This window comes from Acinonyx jubatus, chromosome A2 (assembly GCF_027475565.1).
Source record: "Acinonyx jubatus isolate Ajub_Pintada_27869175 chromosome A2, VMU_Ajub_asm_v1.0, whole genome shotgun sequence".
NCBI lineage: Eukaryota > Metazoa > Chordata > Mammalia > Carnivora > Felidae > Acinonyx > Acinonyx jubatus.
Genome location: NC_069383.1, coordinates 43,011,466 through 43,034,383, shown reverse-complemented (window position 1 = coordinate 43,034,383; position 22,918 = coordinate 43,011,466). Strand labels below are relative to the sequence as shown.

General features: G+C 37.6%; 1 protein-coding gene across 7 annotated transcripts in view; it reads right to left on the bottom strand.

Annotated features, from left to right (window-relative positions):
- The window catches only part of DPY19L1 (dpy-19 like C-mannosyltransferase 1), a 103,561-nt gene that overhangs the window by 44,431 nt on the left and 36,212 nt on the right, over nt 1-22,918 (bottom strand). For all 7 annotated transcript variants that reach the window (XM_027075247.2, XM_053218234.1, XM_053218235.1 and 4 more), the window contains one exon: nt 10,649-10,706. In XM_027075247.2, the coding sequence (XP_026931048.1) occupies nt 10,649-10,706 (58 nt within the window). The remainder of the gene's footprint in view (nt 1-10,648; nt 10,707-22,918) is intronic.

Genomic DNA, 22,918 nt, shown 5'->3' with positions numbered 1-22,918 from the left:
TCCCAGTTTTAGTACTCTTATCATTTTTCTGCATCTATACGAAATGTATTAATAAGTCTATCTTTCAATTAAAGGAAAACTACACTGAATGACATATAAACAATCTGATTTTACTACTATTAAGCTACTCACACTAGATGAAATCATTACATCTTTCAAGTCAAGCAGATTTACTTAATTTTATTTTTTTAAGATTTTTTATTTTTTTTATTTTTTAAGTACTCTCTACACCCAGCGTGGGGCTTGAACTCACAACCCCGAGAGTAAGAGTCACAAGCTCTACCAAAGGAGTCAGCCAGGTGCTCCAAGCAGAGTTACTTTAAAGACTACATGGAATTACAAAGACCACAGTGAATAAAGGAAATAAACCTTTCCTTTATTTTAGCTCTGCCTCAGACTATTAGATATTTCCACTACTGCTATAGAAAATTTGAGCCAATTTACTTCTCTTTTTAACCAAAATTCACCATCCTCTATGAAATTTAACATAGATACCTATTTATAAATGAACTATACACACAAGAGAATTCTGAAAAGATTGAAAAAGTCTTTTTAAAATGCATATTTATTGTTACCGGAAGGCAATTTAAAAAATCTGTTAGTTTACCAAATTAATTAGAAATTTCAGTATGATTGATAGTAGAGATATATAACCATACTTTATAAAGCTATCAATCTCTGTGCAAAAACCAAGAAGAAAATATTTAAACTATGTAATTCACAATTTGAGAATTTTCTCCATTCAGACTGTTTACCTACGTTTATTTTATTACCCAAATTCAACTATGGTGCCATCTCTTAGAAATTCATTTCTTTTACTAGCTGAAGTCGCTCAATTCTCTAAAACTCAATTACATCCCTTGTAAAACGTAGGATGAGAAGGCCAAATTACAGAACTGAAACAAAGAGCAAGGTCATCTGTCTCTACAAAGTTAAGAGTGAATGAATGCAAATGTATGGGAAAGTGCTTATTGCTTCTCCAATGACACCATGTGCTTTACTAGATCTGGTACAAACATAACTGCTGGTCCAGATGACCCCAAGTAATTTGAAAATAGTAAACAGGTTTGCTTTAATCAGACCTTAAGTCTCAACAAGTAAGTATTTTCCTCTAATTATAATACAGTTCTCTACATAGGATGATAGTTCAAAATGCCTTCTAAAGGCATCACTGTGAAATTTAGGATTTATAGAAGGGAATAAACATGTGAGCTCCTTCACATGGGGTTACACACTGTGTTACGCACACTCAGACAAAATACAAGAAACTCCTGAATTATGAAAATGAACTCAATGAAAATCTGTTTCTTTAAACTGTCCTCTTATAGTATATAATTTCTGGCACACATTTTGAAGCACTAAATAATGCTGCACCATGATACGGCCCAGGTATTGACAACAACAGCTCCGATTTTCTGCTTAGGAAAGCCTGAATTTCAAATCATCTACTCAAAAATCAAAAACCCAGGAATTTCAGCAGTAGGCAACTTCATTTGTCAAGCACTATTTTCTTTTTCTTTTTTTTTTTTTTTTAACGTTTATTTGTTTTTAAGACTGAGAGAGACAGAGCATGAACGGGGGAGGGTCAGAGAGAGGGAGACACAGAATCTAAAACAGGCTCCAGGCTCTGAGAGCCCGACGCGGGGCTCGAACTCACGGACCCCGAGATCATGACCTGAGCCGAAGTCGGCCGCTCAACCGACCGAGCCACCCAGGCGCCCCTGTCAAGCTCTATTTTCAAATGGCTTACTTATACTATTAGAGATCTAGCATAATCTAATCTACTTCTCTTCATAATGTAAAACTAAATAGGAGAACAACTAATTCGTGAATTATAAATTAGTTAATATCAGAAAGATCGTGTTTAAGGCTTGTTCTAAGAGTTTTGGCCAGAGCTGATATTTGTAGGATTAGTCATAAATTGTTGTTGGTATAATGTCTAGGTTTACAATAAATTATCCCCCTTCTGAATGCTGCACCACAATATTAGCTATAACATTGCTTTATATTGCTTACTGTTCATTATAATGTTGTGTTAAACCCTGCACTTAAAACTGCTTCCAAAAAAAGATTTCTGGCCCCCATGGGTTTGGCTACTTTCCTGCAGAGAACAGTACAGGTTTAAAAATACTATTCCTGGGGCACCTGGGTGGCTCAGTTGCTTAAGCATCCAACTCTTGATTTCAGCTTGGGTCTGGGCTCTGAACTGACAACACAGAACCCGCTTGAGATTCTCTCTCCCTCTCTCTCTCTCTGCCTCTCCCTCACTCACATGCTCTCACTCTCTCTCTCTCTCTCAAAAAAATAAACTTAAAAAAAATTCTATTCCTCAGATGCTAACCATAAAAATTGCTAGGAGTAACAGCCACAATTTGAACATCTCTTTGATGTTACTTAGGGCAGTACCACTATTTAGGAAGACCTTTAGCTCGGAGTGGGCTTTGTGTGGCTGGCTGATGGTGTTGCACCTTGATAATAAGCGAGGTACCTTTCTTGGAATTTTTGTCTCTTTCTGTACCACGTAATGATATGCTGCCCAATTAACCAGTCATATAAATCAATTTGAATTTGTAACACAATTTTGGCTCACACAAGAATTAATGTGGCAGTAATATATAATTGCTAGTATTAAGTTTTACTACCTTAACAAAGAATTTCTGCTGATTCTATGAAAAGAAAATTATCTTTTTTGTCTCTGAACTTTCAGGATATCAGTATACATCTGTGATATCTGTAAACTTTGTTGGAAAAGCATTGAGTCACATCTTCATGCCTCCATCTATTGCTGCAATGACCCAAACTTGACCATTTCTTACTCATTTAAAATAGAAAATATTATCTGACAATATTCTAACAATATATCTCCTTTACCATGTGGTTGTAAACTATACCTCTCAAAGTGATCAAGAATCAGAATTCTGTCTATAGTATGAAAGTATTAGTCAAGATATAAAGGCAGTATAAACTATAAGTGATTTTAATTGTATTATCAAAATAGTAACAGAGAAAAATAATTCAAGTCACTTCTGAATGTTTAATTTTTGAACTGACTGCATAACGTTAGTAGAATATACTCTTGCAAGAAAAAGAATTGCAAAAAAATCTTGAGTCTTACTAGCAAATTCATTATTGGTAACAGGATTAGTGTACTAATTCTGAAACTACTTCTTGTATATTATAGAATAAAGCAAATAAGTAAATTTATTTAAATTGGGGGAAAGAGGAAGAAAATATGGAGTGGGGGAAAGTAAAGAAGAACCCTAAAATAATTATTGGAGGAATCAGTAGGAATTAATGATTTTTTAAAAGCATATTTACTAGCCTTCTGCTGAAAAGAGCTAAAAGTAATTACACCCTAGTACCAGTGAGTTCAGCAAGGACCCTGCTTGTGGTCTCTAAATACCATTTGGGGTGCCTGGGTGGCTCAGTCGTGTAAGTGACTGACTCTTGGTTTCAGTTCAGGTCATGATCTCACAGTTTGTGGGTTCGACCCCTGCATCGGGCTCTGTGTTGATGGTGCACAGCCTGCTTGGGATGCTCTCTCTCTCCCTCTATCTGCACCTCCCCTGTTCTCTCTCTCTCAAAATAAATAAACATTTAAAAATAAATAAATAAATATCATTTTCCACTAAAAGCGTCCAAGGTTCCTTAGAAAACAGTGGATTTGGGGCAGCTGGGTGGCTCAGTCAGTTTAATGTCTGGAGTTTGATTTCAGCTCAGGCCATGATCTCATAGTTCATGAGTTTGAGCCCCACATTGGGCTCTGTGCTGACAGTGTGGAGCCTGGTTGGCAATTCTTCTTTCTCTTTGCCCCTCCAGTGCTCAGGCTCGCTCTCTCTCTCTCTCTCTCTCTCTCACACACACACAAATAAACATTACAAAAATTTTAAAAGGGGGCGCCTGGATGGCTCAGTCGGTTAAGTGTCTGACTTCAGCTCAGGTCATGATCTCATCATTAGTGTGCTGGAGTCCTGCATCAGGCTCTGTGCTGACATCTCAGAGCCTGGAGTCTGCTTCGGACTCTGTGTCTCCTTCTCTCTCTCTGCCCCTCTCCCACTCACACTCTCCCTCTCTCTCAAAAATAAATAAACATTAAAAAAAATTTTGTTTTAAATAAAAAAAAAAATTAAAGAAAACAGTGGATTCCACATCTGGAGATAAGAAAAGTGCAAGGTGATCCTGTAACAACTTTTTTTTTTTTTCCAGAAAGGATATGTTCAAAGACAAATGGGGACATATCAAAGGCAGAGAATAGTACCCAAAAAACCCACAAAATCTTTAGGAATTAATTTAACATAAATATATGTCATCATGTCTGCACTTAGTTTAAATGGATTAGGAAAACGTCTGTAATGTGTAGGAGCATGTATAAGAGAGAGAGAGCAAATGTGGGAAAATATTACAATTGGCAAATGAAGTGAATCTAGAACAATGTGTACATTAAGTAAAGAAACATGTAGTTTTTTGGTACTGCCTTTTTAGGACAAAATGTACAATGGAATTAGATAGAGCCCAAAAGAAGAGACAGAACATCTGTTGGCTTCTACTTTTACACCTGGGAACAACTGCATAATTTAGGTATGGACCTTCCACAGACAGTTTTTGCTGGTGCCAGATATAAAACAGATAGACTTCTAACAACAAAAACTGGAATCTGGAAAAGCCACGACACAAAAATAAATCTTTTTGACAACTTCCCCCCCTCACACCAACCCTGAAGACAGACAGACAGACACACACACACACACACACACACACGCACACACACACACCCCACACAAATTTGGCAGAGTAGGCAGCAGTGGGGAGGCATAAAAAAGCAGAGATCTCACAATCTCATACAATGCTTAGCTTCCAGGAACTTGCGGGAAGTTGAATTCAGAGATGGACTGAAAGTAACTAAAAGGCTGAAAACAAACCCCCTCTCAATTCAAATGCTGGTAAGATCAAAGAGCTAATGCCCTGGGCTGAGCAGCTGGGAAGCTGGAGATTGAGCCTAAGAGCAGAGATCTCCTTAATTCAAACTGGAGGCAAACTGAAACAATGAAAAGTATAGCCCTGCCCAACTAAAGCAGGACTCATAGTGAGATCCAGATGCTCAGGGCCTCACCTTACATGCCTGACTCGAGAAAAGATGGTCCTTCTCTGGGAAAAAGAAAAAAACAAATGAAAGCAATTATCTAGTTCAGGCTTTCTCATTTTTTCATACAAAATGTCTTACATAAGATAGAAAGCTATGACACATGCAAAATAGCAAAGAAACAGAACCCACAATCAAGAGATAAACTCTAGTCAACAGAATTAAAGCCATAAACAACATATATGTTGGAATTAACAGACAAGGACTTTAAAATAACTATAATTAGGTTTTAAAATTTATAGAATAAGATAGACTGGGTGAACAGATGTGAATTTTCAATAGAGAAATGGAAGCTCGAAAAAAACCCCAAAATTCTAACATTGAAATTCATAATATCTTAAATGAAAAATTCACCGGACTGAGTAGCAGATTGAATGTATTAGAATAAAGTACCAGTGAACTCAAGGACATGGCAAGAGAAAATATCTAAATAGAGACAAAGATAGAAAAAACAAAACAAAACATGAATAAAAACAAGAGGAAGACAGTATGAAAAACCCATCAAAAATACATGGAATCAGAATCCTCAAAGAAGTGAAAAGACAAAATATTTGAAGATACTGGCTAAAAATTTTCCAAAACCGATTTAAAAGAATCAACCCAGGGAACAAAGATGTTCAGTGAGCCGTAAGCAGGGCACATACAAAGAAGACCACATCTAAATTTATTACCATCAAACCAATGAAAACCAAATATAAAAAGAAAGTCTTTAAACCACCACAGAAGAGATGTACTACATTCAGAGTAATAAGAAGAATGATAACTGACTTCTCATTAAACAACGGAAAGCAGACGACAATAGAATAACACTTAAAGTTCCAAAAGGTAAAGCTATCAACCTAGAATTCTTATCCAGCAAAAACACACTTAAAAAAAAGAAGGCAAAATAAGGACATTTTTAGACAGGCAGAAGCTAAGAGACCCTGTTGGCAGCAGATCTTCACCACAACGCTAAATAAAGTTCTTAAGACCAAAGAGAAATTCTACCAGATGGAAACCCAGATCTGTAGAATGAAAAATATCACTGACACCCAAACACAAATGTCCAGATGTGAAGGATGGCTAGGAGATAAAAAGGGAGGGATGTTTGCAGGGCAAAGGCACAGCACATACAAAGGCTCTGAGGAAGGAAAAGGGGTGGTCCTTTTGGGAAGTAGAGGGGGAAGGGCAGTGGGCCCTAAGCAAAGAGAAGAGCCTGGACAGTGCTGAGAACCCAGCAGGGCCCAGGTCATCAAGAGGCTAGTTTTCTACTATATTATAGGCGGTTTTCAAATCTAATCAACAGATACATTCCCATCTAAGACCAGCACACTTTTTTTTGACTTTGGAGTTAATGCAATTTTAATGTAAATTCACAAATTGATAAACACACCTCTCAATAGCCTGAATAAATAACACATCTTTATACTCACACAATTTTCCAAATTAATGTAAAAAGTAATTTAAACTGCATCACTCTTCTGCATGTAATTCCTCAATGGCCTTCCTACTTACTCCAAATGAACCTTATAGTGACCAACAAGGACTACACAATTGGCTTCTTCCACATCCTACTCCCCATTATTAACTGGCCTCATCCCTTCTACTCTCTGCTCCTGTTGTGATAGCCTCCTTGCTACTTTCCCCAAAAGCCAGGATTCTCCCACCTTAGACAGAAGATGGTCTGACCTTCAGACGCTTATCCACAAGGACAGGGGTCCTTGTTTTACTGACATATTGACATATCCTCAGCATCTACAAGTACCTGGCATACAATGAGCCCTCTGTATACATTGTTTTAATTGAGTTGAATAAACAGAAGACCCAGAATAAATGTCCTGGCCAAAATGTTACCATCACAAGAAAGGGAATAAGGGAGAGAGGGAAGAAGAAAAAAAAAAAAAAAAGAAAGGAAGAGAGAAGAGAAAGGGAAGAGAAAAAGTTCCACAAATTAGCAACGAAAGATCTCTGTAATTTTACTCCTGAAAGATAAACTGTTGTGTTATCTTTGAAATCCTACTCCCTTTTCTGAGAGTTATCTGTGTTGAGAGAAGTTTGGAGAGATTACGGGTTAATCAGAAAACTTAGAATCCTGTCCCAGCTTAGCAACCTTGACTCAAACATTTAACCTTTTAGTGCTTCCAATTATTATGCAAACTGGAATATTATTATCTCCTATTTATCTACCATACAAGAACATCCCAAGGATTAATGAGACTGTTTTCAAAGTGTTCTAAGAACTGCTTTCCAAATCTTAAATAACATAACTGTGTCAATAACTAATTAGGAACATGTACATTATCTCAGTTCAGTTCAAAAATATTTAAGAAACCAATATGGGTCAGAAATATATTATGGGTAATAAAGAAAGGTTAATTAGATATGCCTCTAAAGCAAACCTTTCATATACTACTTTGAATTACTTTGGTTTCAAAAAAAAAAAAAAAAAAAGAATTTTCCTCCTCACATGTGCCTATCATTTTATCTGGGAACATGTTTCACATAAAACACCATTAGTCATCTTAGTAATAACTTCTAAAAAATCTCATCATGAAAAAGCTAAACAAACCTATTTCACATATAATGAATTTTTAACAGTCTAAAATTAAAGAGAAATATTGTATTTAGGTTTTTTTTGATACACTCCTCTAAATGCTTTTCAATCAGTATGCTAAAAATCCTACAGTATCAACCCATGTGGCATACATCTGATCTTGTAATTAGGAAGGATTTAAAAGGCAGAGCAAAACTGTTAGCTTTCATCTTAGCAATAATTCCCAATTGGGACAGAATCAACATTTAATTAAAAAAAAAAAAAAAGCTTGACAAGTGAAAACATCTACATAATTTTTATTATGAAATGTGCAAGCTCGATATTATTATTACTATGAGCAATTAATAAGTCCTTTGTTACATTTTCACAGGTTTCAGATTTGGAGGTTTTAAATTTCTGTTTTAAATCATTTGATTACTTCTTGTATACTATACATTGTGTAGTTCTTTTGTTAAGGCCAAAATGTTCCCTTATGAAATCATCTGAGTGAAAGACTGTTTTCAAAATATACTATCTTAGACTCAAGTAGAGAGCAAACTAAACAATGGAAATAGAATTTAAAAGCAAGTAACAACCCATAACTATTTTTTGGCATACAAACCATTCACTCGCATGATTAAGATAACTCTCCTAAGAAAGAGGGGTCCAGATTAGTAACCACCAGCAATTCCGGTGAGCAAAACACCAGGAAGCTCTAGAACAGTTCACTAAACATGTGAATAGGTACGACCAGAGTAGATGCTTCCCTTCTATAAAAATTATAGACTTTGAGCAACATCTTTAAAATTCAGAAAAAAAATAGGGTCTGACAATCACAGTCTGAAAACCAAAATAAATACTAAATTATAATATAAATGGTTTTAGTTACTTAAGTTCTCACCCTCACTTTACCCCAAACTGCAGTTTATTCTACGAAATTTCAATGTTTTTACTCAGAATGGTCACGTTTCTACTCCAAAGCTAAGTTACTGATTAAGTACAATTATCTACTTGACTATTTCAGTGTAACTGCAATTCTAATTCTTGTCACATTTAGTTGACCCTTTCCTAAGTAGAAAGGGATGTCTAAGCATGTTTACACACACCAAATAGCCAAAAAGTATCAAAGGGAAAGTCTATCAACCCGAAAAATGAACAGAATAGTCCAAATTTCATTGGTATAAACTGAAAAGCCTTGTAAGGAATGATGTTCATGTTATGTGAGCATCAAAATCATGTAAGAAAAATATAAGATCGGGAATTGACCACCTCTAATTTAGACTGAGGGTAACACAATAGACCTTTCTGCTTAACAGACCATCGTCTTTAAAACTGCACCTTGGCTTCAAATTTTTCTATAATCTCTTTCCTCCAACATCTCATAGTGAACACTCAGCGCTCCTTTCCTCCACTGTTAAGTAGTTACTTCCTAGTTCTTAGGTCATTCTCCCAGGATCTACGCTTCCACATGTCTCATGGTCCGCACTATTACACTGAGTGGCATCCACAGTCAAAAAGAGGCAAAAAAAACCAAATGTTTTTTTTTTCTTGCTCAAAAGTCAGATAAACCATGCTGCAATGATTTATCTCAAATGCTCTGTTCTCTAAGGCTGCTCTGGCTTTAAATTTCTGTGATTCTAAATATTAAGCCTATGTTAGTTAATATAACAATAAAAAAAAAGTTCAACCTTGACTCTACAGTTACATTTTAGTATAATTAGGGTTTTTTAATGTGTGCATATTCAAATACTGTAGACACTGAGTTTATAAATGCATAAAAGGATTAAGTTACTTCACACAAAACAAGCTGAATTTTTTTTCCTTTCCCTCATACAAAATTTACCATGAAAGAAAACCAGATAGAGATCTATTAATAGAAATTCATGTACAACTACAATTCATTTAGTGGAAGGATTTCACTGGCATCCTGAATTTATATTAGAATTTAATCTAAACTAAGTTATTAATAATAATACAAGGTAATAGTTACATAAGTTACTATGTGCCAAACATTGTTCTAGATGCTTTACACTCATGAGTTCATTTCATCTCCCCAATAATCTCATGAGATGAGTAACATCATTACACCCATTTACAAAGAGGAAACTAAGGCAGGTGAGACATATGACTTGCTCAGGTCACAAAGCCCCTAAACATCAGAGCCAGGATTTGAACACAGGTAGCCTGGAGACAGAGTCGATACTTTTTTATAATAGGGTTCTCTTTAGAAAACCCTTGGATATGTGCAAATTTACAGGAATAGTATTTGCAAAGGAGACTTAAAAATGCATCCAAGTTTAACATAGATGCATTAAAACAGAAACATACTATATAGCTCCAACAACACAAAGTTATCCCCTGGGGCACCTGGGTGGCTCAGCTGGTTAAGCATCCGACCCATCTGACTCCTGATTTCACCTCAGATCATGGTCTCCCAGTTCGTGAGATGGAGCCCCGCGTCAGGCTCTGCGTTGACAGCACAGAGCCTGCCTGGGATTCTCTCGCTCTCTCGCTCTCTTGCTCTCTCTGCCCCTCCCTTGCTTGGGCTCTTTCTCGCTCTATCAAAATAAATAAACAAACTTAAAAAAAAAAAAAAGTTACCCCCACACAAGGAAGTTAACTACATCCATGGCTGGCTTATTTCTATTATCACTACACGTGAACTTCCGCACTTTTAAATTATATAAAGAATTGATGCAGACCCATCTTGCTTCAAATCACTAAGAGATATATGGCACAAAAGATATAATATTCACAAAAAGTTAACTTAAAATAAATGCTAGTGTAAAATTTGTATTAAAATAAGATCAAGCATTTAAAGAATGCTACTATAGACTAAATTTAAGGAAATTAAATTTTAAAAAGAAACCTGTATTTCCATCAGCAAAATCTCCTAAATTTTTAAAAAAACATTTGATTGACTACCTAAAGAAGAAACTTGTATTTCTGGAAGTACAATCTTCTAAAAATTCTGAAAATATTTGTTGACTACGTACCTCTCCATGATTGAAAAAGAAGCACAGCACTGTAACCAGGCCTCCTAATCGGCTGCCGCTGGAAAAGAAGGTAAGAAAACATAACTCAAATAACCGAAATTCAGGTCAACCCTAATGAAACCATGAAATAGTATAATATGATAAACTTCTAGTACTACACAGATTTTAGCCACACTAGACCTCACTCTACTGTGCTCATTTACAAAATAGTTTATTCCCTTTACCGTAACATTAGTCAAAATTAGTTTCATTTTTAAAAAGTCATTTTCCATCTTCCAAATGTACCAAAAAAACCCCAAACTGACAGGGAATAAAAAGTTGTGAATAGTCGCATTCCTGGGCATAAAGCAAGCTGATATTTTTCTTTTTTTTTTTTTTTTCACTCTTTCGTACCATATATTTATTTGTGTCCTCCAGCAGTTCTCAAACTATTTTTCTGAAGACACAGGATAATAGATTAAGGAAAGAGGAGGAGAGAAGTGCAGAAAAAGGTTTAGTGGTCATTAAGGTAGAAAACACCATATGGTCTCCTACTCTTGGAAATTCAGAAAGCATGCCAGCCCATTAAAGATTTGATTAATTCATTATTTCCCAAACCCCATCCCAAGCTTTCCTATAGAACATGCTTGGCAAACATCAGTTTACAGATGAAGTTTTTACCTTTCATCTGTTTTCAAAAATTTATAAAAGAACACAAAAATCAAAATACAGCCATCAGGCTTCTCACTCTAGCTAAGAAGTCACAATGCCATAGTTTGGCAGTTGAAACAATTAAATCTTCATTTGCTTAGGTAAGAGTAATACACGTCCCCTCACTCTCCTCCCATCCTGGCCAGAAGCATCTGGACAGGGGATAAAAAGGCTGTTCTAGGTGTGCTGCCTTTCTTTCATCTTTACTCTTGAGGTCTTCTACTCTCTTTAGCTCATGTTGTTTTCTCATTATTGTGCCCAAATAGCCTTCCTTCTTTCTATCTACCCAACAAGTACACGTATAACACAGACAAGTCAGGAAGGTAAGGAAGAATCAGACACAGGTATCGTAGGCCATGATACTTACCCTTGGAGATGAATGAATAAGGAAACAGAGGAGATACACAAGATGGCGGAGACAATCCAAGGAACGAGCACACACACCCTTCACATCCCCCCAGAAGGAGATAGGAAGGGCTGGCCTCCCCAGCATAGGTGGCTAATCAGCCTTGGTACGAGAGGAAGGTTAAGTGTGTGTGTTCAGAGCAGCACGTAGTTTCTGGCGTTGCCATTTTCCCTACAGAGTCTTGAGCCCCTCACTTGCTGCTCTAGAGAAGTGGCAGTGCTAAAGTTTGAAGAAAGAGGCTTGTCTGAAATACCACATGCATTTAAGAGTGGAGCTAACGAGGGGAAACAGATGGACTGCTAAGCCATCTTAAGGGATCATCAGACACTGAACACCACACATTTATAGGACACTAATGGAAGAACTGTGTAATTTTTCTCCACCAACTATCGACCTGGACTAGCACAAATGACCTATGAAGGGGCAAAGAAACAGCATACTGGCCAGAAAATGGCTGAAGTGAAGAATCACAGAAATAAGAGGGACAAATAAAGGAGCCAGAAAGTAGTAGTACAGGCCAGGAAGCAAAAGCCAGCATTCTCCCCTTGGAGGCCCAGCACGTCTTCTTAAAAAGACCAGCAAACAGGCCAACCCCAAATTTCATTGAAAGTCATGAGACTTTAGAATATGTAAGCTAGAGTTACGGGTTTAAATAAATAAATGTTAATATTTTGAACTCATTCCACCAGAGCAGAAAGTGCAAAGATCTATATAGTTTAAAAACTGGTCTCCTCCCTGCCACCCTTCTCCAAATCCTATTCACCTAAGATAAATAATAATATCTGTGTGTGTCCATTCTCCCAAATCTTTTTCTATACCCATACAAATATATATTTTAATTTGATCATACTACTAACACCTCTCTGAAATTTGTTCCTTTGCCAAACAATCTATTATGAAGATGATTCCTAACCAATACATGTAACTCAAGACGTTCTTATTAACGGACGTCAAATATTACATAGTACAAATGTATTACAATTTGTTCTGTCTTTTTGCTATTATCGGACATACTAATATTTTTTAAATTTCTTACTGTAATAAAAACACATTAAAAAGATGCCTGGGTGGCTGAGTGGGTTAAGCGTCCGACTCATGATTTCAGCTCAAGTCATAATTCCAGGGTCATGGGATCGAGCTCCATGCTCAGCACAGAGCCTGCTTAGATTTTCTCTCTCTCTCTCTCTCTCTCTCTCTCTCTCTCTCTCTCTCTCTCTCTCCCTCCCTCTTTCTCCTCATCTGCCCCTGTCCCCCACTCACACTCTTTCTAAAATAAAAAAATTAATTAATTAAAAACACATTAAAATAAATATCCTTGTACATGCATATGCTGGTGCTTTCATTTCTATAGGACAGACCTTACTGTGAGACTGCCAAGTCAAAGAATGAACTTTCCAGAAAACGCCATACCAGTCCACATACACCCCCACCACAGCATGTGAGGGGTCTGCTTCTCCATAACACAGAACCTGATGTGCCCAGACCCTTTTGTATTTTCCCCATTGGATAGGTGGTAACTTTTTTCTCACTGTTATTTGTACTTCCTTCCTGCTTATACAGAGCATCATTTTAATGGGTTTTGGAGACAATATGCATTTCTCTTCCATGAATTGCCTGTTCACATTCTTGTCTGTTTTTCTATTGGATTGTCTGTTTCCCTATTCAAAGATTAAGGGTATCAATTTTTTGACTGTCATATGTATGACTAAGTCTTTTAATAATTTATGGTGTATTCTGCCAGAAAGAAATATAAAAGTTTACGCAGTTAATTTTATGTAGTTAAATGTCAATATTTTCCTTTATTTCTTCTGCATTTCCTGTCTTGTCTGTGAAGATCTTTCCTACCTCAAAATGATACAGTGTTCTAAAATATCTTCCAGTATCATTGTAATTTACATTTAAATCTTTCATCCACAGAAATGTAAGTGTAAAGCCCTAATTTTGTTCTTTTTGACACAGATAGCCAATTATGCTAACACCATTTATCAAATAAACATTCCTTTTTCCAGTGTTAATGAAATTCAGCCTTTATCTACTTTAATTTCTTACAATATTAGAATCTGTTATTTCCAGCCAATTGACTTAATTCTGTATTTTCTATATCACACTGTTTTTATTCCTGTAGCATTATGGTAATTTTATTTTATTTTTAAGTTTATTTATTGATTTCGAGAAAGACAGAGAAAGTGAGCAGGGGAGGGGAAGAGAGAAAGGGAGAGAGAGAAACCCAAGCAGGCTCTGCACTGTCAGCTCAGAGCCCGAAACGGGGCTCAAACTCTCTCAAACGTGAGATCATGACCTGAGCCGAAACCAAGAATCCGACACTTAACCAAATGAGCCATCCAGGCACCCCACATTATGGTAATTTTAACATATGATAAGGAAAGTTCCCCACCCTCAAGTACTCTTATTTTTTAACATTTTTAAAGGTAATTCTAACCAATGCCCTTCCCATGCACAAAAAAGTGTCGGGTTTCTGATCAGAATGTCATTAAATTTAGAGATAATGTTGGAAGAACTGCCATTTATGTGATGTAAGTCTGCCCATTCAGCTGGAGATTATGTCTCTCTCCATTTATTCAATTCTATTTCTTTAAATAAAACTTTTATGGACAAGCAGCACGGCAGTCAGATAACTAGAGTTAAAACTTCTAGAAATACAGGGATATAATAACATCTGATCATAGTAAAGTATTTTAGCACTTTCAGATTTTGGTAGATCATATAAGCTGAAGAAAACATACTAACAATTTGAATGAGATAATCAATAAGCTCAATTTTATGAATACATATAGTACTTTAATTATACAGAGAATATGCATTATTTTTTTATGTCCCTGGAGCACCTGGCTAGAAAGACACCTCATTATCTGATTATAATCCAAACCAACCTAAAACACAAAAGAGACTCAAAACAACACCACCAATTTGGGAAATTAATGTAAAATTCCCTTTTAAAAATACCCTGAACAGAAAAAGAATCAAAACTGAAATTTTATGAATTGAATTTTTTTAATGGCAGAGTAAAGACAAGGACAGGGATGTGGAGGACAAGAACAGAAGGATCACAAGTCCGATTTTATCTCGCAACCAAAACTCATGATGAGGTCTGCTCAAGAAGTCTTCCACCCTTATTCAATTGCCATACGACCTGTGGGGCTCCGGAACTGGAACTGGACATTTTCCCAAAGGCAGAAGTGGTGTGACAAAACTCCCCTTTCAGCAAATTACCACAAAGTAGGTTATGGCCCAACCTCTTCCATGAACACCAACAGCTGTGCTTAACTAACCAGGGGGGCAGATTTTCCCCTACACTTTCATGTCCTGTATAGTTGGAAGGGAGAACAAAATTTGCTTACCTACAAGGAATATCTGAGTTACAATCGTTTTGAAATGATGTGACTTGCAACAAATCTAAAATAGTGTCTCCAGCATTAACTCCCTCCCCTATGATCCGTACAAACAACCACATAGGTCATTTTATTTTTCTAAACAGAAAAGATATAATAATCAGAAAGCTTAAGACTGACTTTTTTTTCCCTCATTATAGTTGATATTTCAGCATTCCCTAGTGGTTTAAAAAAAAAAAAAAAGCTTCTTCTGCAATATTACCACCAACTATCAGAAAATTCTGAAGCTCCTATTGTGTAAGTTTTATAATATTCTAAGTTTGCTAAACATTTACCATATTTACTCATTCACCTCTTCAGCCTCAATTTCATTGGATGTAAAACGAGGGGGTAAGAATGTGAAAGATCTTAAAAATACTTTTCATTGCTGACATTTAATAACTTATAATTCTCTTCTCACATCTTTAAGTGACATGGATTCAAACCAATCATCATATTTTGTGGGCTTCATTAATCACTGATGTTTGTACCTCCATTTACCAAAAAATGGTAAAACATACAAAGTTCAACACTCAATGAGAAAAAGAAAAACTAATCAGTTAATTCAAAATGTTATTAACTAACTCTTGAAGTTAAGTAACTCTTGTATAAATGCTTAAGAAGGAGAAAATGAGAGAATAATGTAGAAACAACTGAATTAAGAGAATTTCAGTCTCAAGTTAGAGACGTAAGACTTAGGCACCTTGCTAGCCAGATGAAGAAACACCTGGCAGGCCCACTGAGCACCTTCCCCTAAACTTACACGTGGATTCTTTGGCTCCTCTGGGGCATTAAAGAAAGCCACAGAAAGTAAAGGTAAGGAACAAGAATGATAATCGGGAAGGCTAGGAAAAGTCTCAGCTTAGCCCTCCCAGTCTATTAGAGGCAACTAATTAATGCCTTTAATTTAACTCTTTGTCTGCCAGGGCCAAAAACATAATCTTTTATCTACCAGATTGTGAACTTCCCAAATCATCATGGTGGCTGCCATAGTGCCTAACACACAGCCTGAGCGTTGTCTATGGCAGAATCAAAAGGTATCTGAGGAGTAAATAAAAACATGAAGACAATCCACTTAAAAGGCGGCTGGCATTCTTTTCTTTCAGGGGAGGGGAGGGAAGGGAGCACTTTCAAACACCCCACACCTCATGCTACTGCTGTCCTTGGTCACTGGCCTAGATACAGACTCCTGCTCATCATCAGTGTCATGTGTTCAGTGGAACCTCTACTGTGACCCACCACACCACCTGACTCCCCATTCAGACCTTTCACTGCACCCTTCAGAACCTCCATTCCATGGAAAAACAACTTCCTTCACGGCACCCTCAGTCTCTACCCAGATGCTTCCCTCTCCTGTCTTGAAACCTCACCCTCCTCTGAGAAGAAGTTTCTCCTCCCCACACCACCATGCTCCTGAATGGCTCAAGGCCCGGGGGCGAGGCCAGTAGCTTCCTCTGTTGCTACTTTCAGACACCACCCTGGAACCTTCCTGAAAGCCTGCCCCTCTGAGCTCATTTCTCTCACTTCCCTTCTCACAACGGTTCTCTCCCAACACTCCAGCTTGTTCCCCATAATCCACAGCTATTCTCCTTCATCCCAGGCACACCTAGAGTCTTAACTCACAGGAGGCAGGGTTCCGGGTTCCCTGTGCCTCTTTTCCCTTCCTCTCTTACACTGGGGTGGCTTTTTGAGGAGAACTTTTTAACGACCTTTTTTAATGAACTTCTCTACATTTAATGTCTGCTGCTCTGTATCACTGTGGCCACTCTAATCTGTCTCTGATCTCTTCCTTCTCTTCTTGAATATTTACCTTTCTCTGTTTCTACTTTATCCTCCATTGCTTCTCAGCTCTTGTCAGAAAATCCTGGCCATTCTTTTGTAGACATAGCTAGTCATCAGAAAATGCCTTTTCTTCCACAAGAGAAACCAACCAGTCACAGAGCATAATGCATTCATCATCTCATTTTCTGCTCTACTCTATTATTTTCTTTGGTCACTACAGGTTCATGCTTCTTTGATACCAGAAAGAATTTTTGACTACTTTATTTCTAAAAGTATTCCAGAAGCCCTGAAAGCATGGAAGATTAGTCTATATCCAAATCTTCCTTTTAATTTTGCTTAACATCCCCCCTTTCTATCCTGAATAATGATAGTGAAGAGTCATAGTTAATATAACCAGTTTTTCTAGTCTCTTCTCATGATCCAATCCAAGCTATCGATGAAGTGACTCAATGTCCTTTTAGGTTCTGTGGCAGAATAGAGTAGCTTTTCATATCAATTCTTTATTATAGATCAATATACTACTCCCCCTACCACTACCTGTTTCAAGGCAAAGTTGGGCTTCTTATTCTTTATGCCAATTTTGCTTTGCTTCCATTGTTTTATTTGACATTTTTCTGTTGTTCATGCTTCATTAAAAAATCAAGCATTATTGTTTATGCAGGCTGGATTTTTGACTAAAATATGTCTTAAATAAGCTATGAATTGCACCAGCTCGAATTTCTTCAGCTCCATGTTCTTGTTGTGGAGGGGTTTTTTTTGTTTGTTTGTTTTTTGCTTTTTTATTTTTATTTTTTGGAATGTTCTATTAACTTGGCCTGCTAGCACATCTTTAGTCATTTGGTCTAACAGTTGTATATGAATATTTAAAAGATAAGTATTTCTCTTCAGTACACATAAATTGATGAAAGTTATTGGTTGAAAATATTGGCATCTTTTCTCAAAAACTTGTCCCTTTTTAGGTCACTATCTCAGCAAATGACACTTCAAACCAACAAAGTTTGCTACCCAAGTCTGACCCCTAGGAAAGACCCATGGCTTTCCTGTTACTCTGTTTCCTCAGAGTTACCTCTGAAAGTGCTAGAAACGTATTTCTTCAGTAAACAAATAATCTTAAGATGGGAATCTGAAGAGGAAAAGCTTCAAATGAATCCACTGAAAAAATACTTCCTAAATTGGTAAAATGCTAATAAAGCTTATATGCTAGATAAGAATATATCATTTTTGGGGCGCCTGGGTGGCGCAGTGGGTTAAGCGTCCGACTTCAGCCAGGTCATGATCTCGCGGTCTGTGAGTTCGAGCCCCGCGTCAGGCTCTGGGCTGATGGCTCGGAGCCTGGAGCCTGTTTCCGATTCTGTGTCTCCCTCTCTCTCTGCCCCTCCCCCGTTCATGCTCTGTCTCTCTCTGTCCCAAAAATAAATAAAAACGTTGAAGAAAAAAAAAATTAAAAAAAAAAAAAGAATATATCATTTTTGTGCCTTTTGCAAATAGCAATCAAGAGCTAAGTTTTTCTTCCCCAATAATTTATTTATTCACTTCATTCAATTAAAAACTATTTTCTGAAAGCAAATTTTCTTCTAGGTGCCCTGCAAGCATTATCTTATTGTATCTTCTGTCTCACACAGAAGACAGTGTCTCCTAACTCATTTCGGTGTTTTCCCCCCTACCCAGTCACTTCTTAAAAATTCTCCTATAATGTTTCATTCCAATTAACTTGATGAAACACTTTACCTCCCTATCACAACCCTGAAAAACCTTTGTTACATTATATTTTCTTTTACATCTAAAGGCAAACCAAAGAACTGGCAGTCACTCTAAGTTCTTCCCACGTCATTTATTCAAATTATATAAAAACTCAATGTTAACAGGTTCCACCCACGATATGGAGCTTCCATACTGCTTTTGTGTCCTCCTGTCTCAATCATGACAGCCTAGGATAGCCAGACAGCTAAAGACAACCTCTAACATGGTAGGTGAAGACAAAAGATTAAAAAAAAGCAAACCAGAAGAAACCAAAGTTGTTTAGGGAAGAAAAAAATCATTAGTATCCACCGAGAGAAAGATATTGAATCCATGAAACAAAAATAAAATACTACTTTTTAAAAAAGGAACATTCACAGAACAAATGAAAATTTCTTGAAAATTAAAAACAAGATAACAGAAATGAAAAAGTGAGAAGAGTTGGAAAAACAAAGTGGACAAAGTATTCTAGAATGTAGAATAGCAATGATATTAAAAATAGGAAAATATATGAAAATTAGAAGATCAGGAAATGCAATACTCAAAAAACAGAAGTTTTGAAACAGAAAACAGAAGGAATGATGTAAGTGAAGAAATAATCCAAGAAAATTTCCCTGAAATCAAGGGCACAAACTGCAACACTGAAACAACCCATCACACGTACAAGATAATAAAGGGGAACAGATCTACAGCAAGACAGATTGTGAAATCTGAGAACCACGGTGACAAAGAAAAAAATTCTACAATCATTCAGAAGGAAAGACAGGGGAGAAAAGGTCACATACAAAAATTTAGGAATCTGAATAACTTAGACTTGAACAGCACCATGTGAACCAAGACAACAATAGTGTGATGCCTTCAAAATTCTGAAGGAAAATGATTTCCAATCTGGAGTTCAATACTGGCTAAAACTATCAATCAAATATAAGGACAAAATAGATACATTTTCAAATATGCAAAACCTTACCTCCCATCTAGTCACTAGAAGATGTACCAGAGTGAAAAAATAAACCAAGAAAAAAGAATACATAGGATATGGCACAAGAGATCCCATTATAAGAGAGCAATGAAGGAACACTGGGTGGTGAAGGAAAACGCCAAGATGACAGATGGACACCAAACCATAGAAAGCAGTCAGTACAGAACCAAGTACTGACTCATGCCAAGATACTTTTTTCTTTTTAATGTTTGTTTATTTTTGAGAGAGAAAGAATGCAAGTTGGGGAAGGGTGGAGAGAGGAGGACAGAGGATCTGAAACCAGCTCCACACTGAAGGCAGTAAGCCCGATGTGGGGCTTGAACTCATGAACCGCAACACAACCTGAGCTTAAGTTGGATGCACAATCCACGGAGCCACCCAGGTGCCCTTCATGTTTTATTTAACTTGAGATTAATACCCAGGTGAGCCTAGATCAGATTGTTGTCCATATTTTGTCTTGGCTTCCACATGCCTTACTACTGGCATCAGCTAAAGACGCTCATTTCACCTACAGAAATTGTTCTGTTTTGGTATATCTTTGAGAGCCAGGATGCAGTGATGAATTTGGAAACAGGGGACAGCTCTTCCCCTGACAATATTTCGGCTGGACATTCAGACCAGGCCCGTTCTTCCAGATGCCCCTTTGTCCTCATGACCTTGCCCACAGATGCCCTACAGAGTTGGGCTCCTGGTTAAAAACCCATAGATAATTTCTAAGGCCCAACCACAGACAATTACAAAGGTTTACCTGACAGGCCTCACTGAGACAGCTACCCTCCCCCCACACACCTGGTGCATGGCAGTCTCTGAGGACTCAGGATGTCCTGGCCAGTCATGGCCTTCCTTCACATCTTTGCATTCCTACCCCCAGCTGCCTTCATTCCTAGGTCTCTTTATCTGAGACTTTGGGCAGAAGTCCTCTTCAGATGCCTCTGCCAAGGGCTCCTTATAGAGGGATGAGAGGGGGAGCTCTGAAGATACTTTCCCCCAGTCTGACTCAGTACCCAGTACTTTTCCATTCCTAGCCATCTCCCCTTTGCCCTTCCCCCACCTACCTCAGGGTCCATAAAACTGCTGTAGCCTTTTGTTCAGGGCTTCCTCAACAGTGAGATGACCCCCATGTCTACACTGGTCCCCCACTTATCAACCAGTGTACTGTTCCATGGGGGGAAGTGGGCCAGGGATAGTCTGTGTTTTCTCCAGTTTTAGACTCATGCTACGTTATCACAGTAAGTGACAGAAGGCTTAACTCTTTTGTTTCTGGCTTGTTGCTTTAATGGACGACTCCAATACTTGACAGCTCAGCTCCCTCTCCTAGCTCAGCTGAGCTCCTAACAGTCCCTGAAGGTTCCCTCAGAGAACCCTCCTTCCTGCAGAATGGAAACTTGCACATACCAAGTCTTATGAAACTGGCCTCCAGACACTGTTAGTCTGTAGCTGAAACATGTCAGGGTATCTAATGAAATAGATAACTGTAATCATGAATTAACAAAACAGCTTTTAGAAAATAACAACATATGTTTTATTAAAAACAAAAACAAAAACAGAACACTGAGAATACCAGAAAAAGAGATACATCATGAATAGGTTGTATTGACAAAACATCTTACTTCATCTCAAGTCAGAGCTTGGCAGCCCAGCCCCATTTCACCATTTGGCTGTGTTTTCTGTTTCTCCTCCCATTTTTTTTTTTTTTTTTTTGTGAAATGGATTGACTTATCTGACTTCAGAAAACTTATATCTGTACTATTTAAAAAGAAATATACTTCTGGAGTAAAAATGTCATACTCAATCTGCCTGTAAATTTATATAATACAATTTATAAAAAGATTCTAACCACAGTTATAGATATCCTCCTCTTTATTCTTAACCCACATGTTAAGAAGTCTGCAGCTTTATCCCACTTTATAAAGTTAGAAGGTTGACAGAACTAACCACCAAGAAAGAAAACAATAAGAACTACCTAGCAATTTAAGACCTCTAAAAATACTCATGTTAAGAACATTCTAAAATACGATGAAAAAAACTGATAGAAAAGACGTGACTGAAGACTCTCTTCAACACAATATAAACCAGGATCACCACTGGACTCTAATTTACACATCTGCCCTCAGGGCACAGTGCAATAGTCAAGGCTCCCTAGAAGGGGCTCTATTAATGTACAAGAACTAGATATTCATTTGGGGCTGGAAAGAAATGAGTTTAGGATGCATTTGGCTCAAGCTAAAGTGATTACTCAGGTAGGGTTAAAAAAATGCCCGCAAACAGAGCAAAGGGAGAAGGAGAGAAGTGAAAACTTGTGGTACTACTGCAGGTCTATATCCAAGCCCAGGTGCATAAGGCAGACCACCCTCAGGGTCCAAGAGTCAAGCAACACCTGAAAGGCTGGGGCACAAAACAGGCAAGTGGGTGAAGCTGAAACAGGCTGCAGCCCTCGGAGCCAGGAAGAGAAACCAAAAACAGCTATTTGGAAAGACTCAAATGCGTAAGGTAATCACTCCCTCATACCGAGTAGCAGTGGTCTATAGATTTTTTTTTTTTACACTCAAAGTATAAGAAATGAGACTTTACATTACAACTCAGCACATGCACATGTATACACATATATACAATAAATAGCAAATAGAAGTTTCTCTAAATCTTACCTATCTTACAAAATGTTGTATAATCTATTATTTACATTTGTATTCTTTTCTTTTTCATGTGAAAAATACTGCTGCGCCAAACCAATTAAATTAATTCTAAAATCACCGAGTAGGCCTTACCCTGCAGTTTGACAGATGCTATGCTAAAGGAGTTACTGTCTAACTGTAGTGACAGGTGAAAATCAAGGGTCTCATGAGATCGTAGTTTAGTTTGAATCCTGTCTCTCCGTTGGTCAAATTTCTGAATGTCTTCGCTTGCTTTGGAATAGGTCTCAAACCGGCCAAGGTCATGCACCAACCAGCCAAACCATTTCTCCAATCTTAATCTTCAACAATGTTCCTCAATAATCTGCATCCCAGTAAAACTCATCTGCTTTCTACATCCAACGTTTTCTACCTTTGCCTCTCCCTGGAATTCCTTCCTCCCCCACCTATCCAAAATGCCCTGACCCTCCAAGGGACGGCTAAAGCAACCCTCCACCCAGAACAAACTTCTGCCACCAGCACTAGAAGCACGTTATCCTTGTTGGCTGTCTCCCATTTACATGCGCTCAGCACCACTTTCATCTCCCACCTCACCTCACCACATGCTGTCAAAACCCAAGCGCACCAGCTCACAAAGAAGCCACTTGGTACGTACTT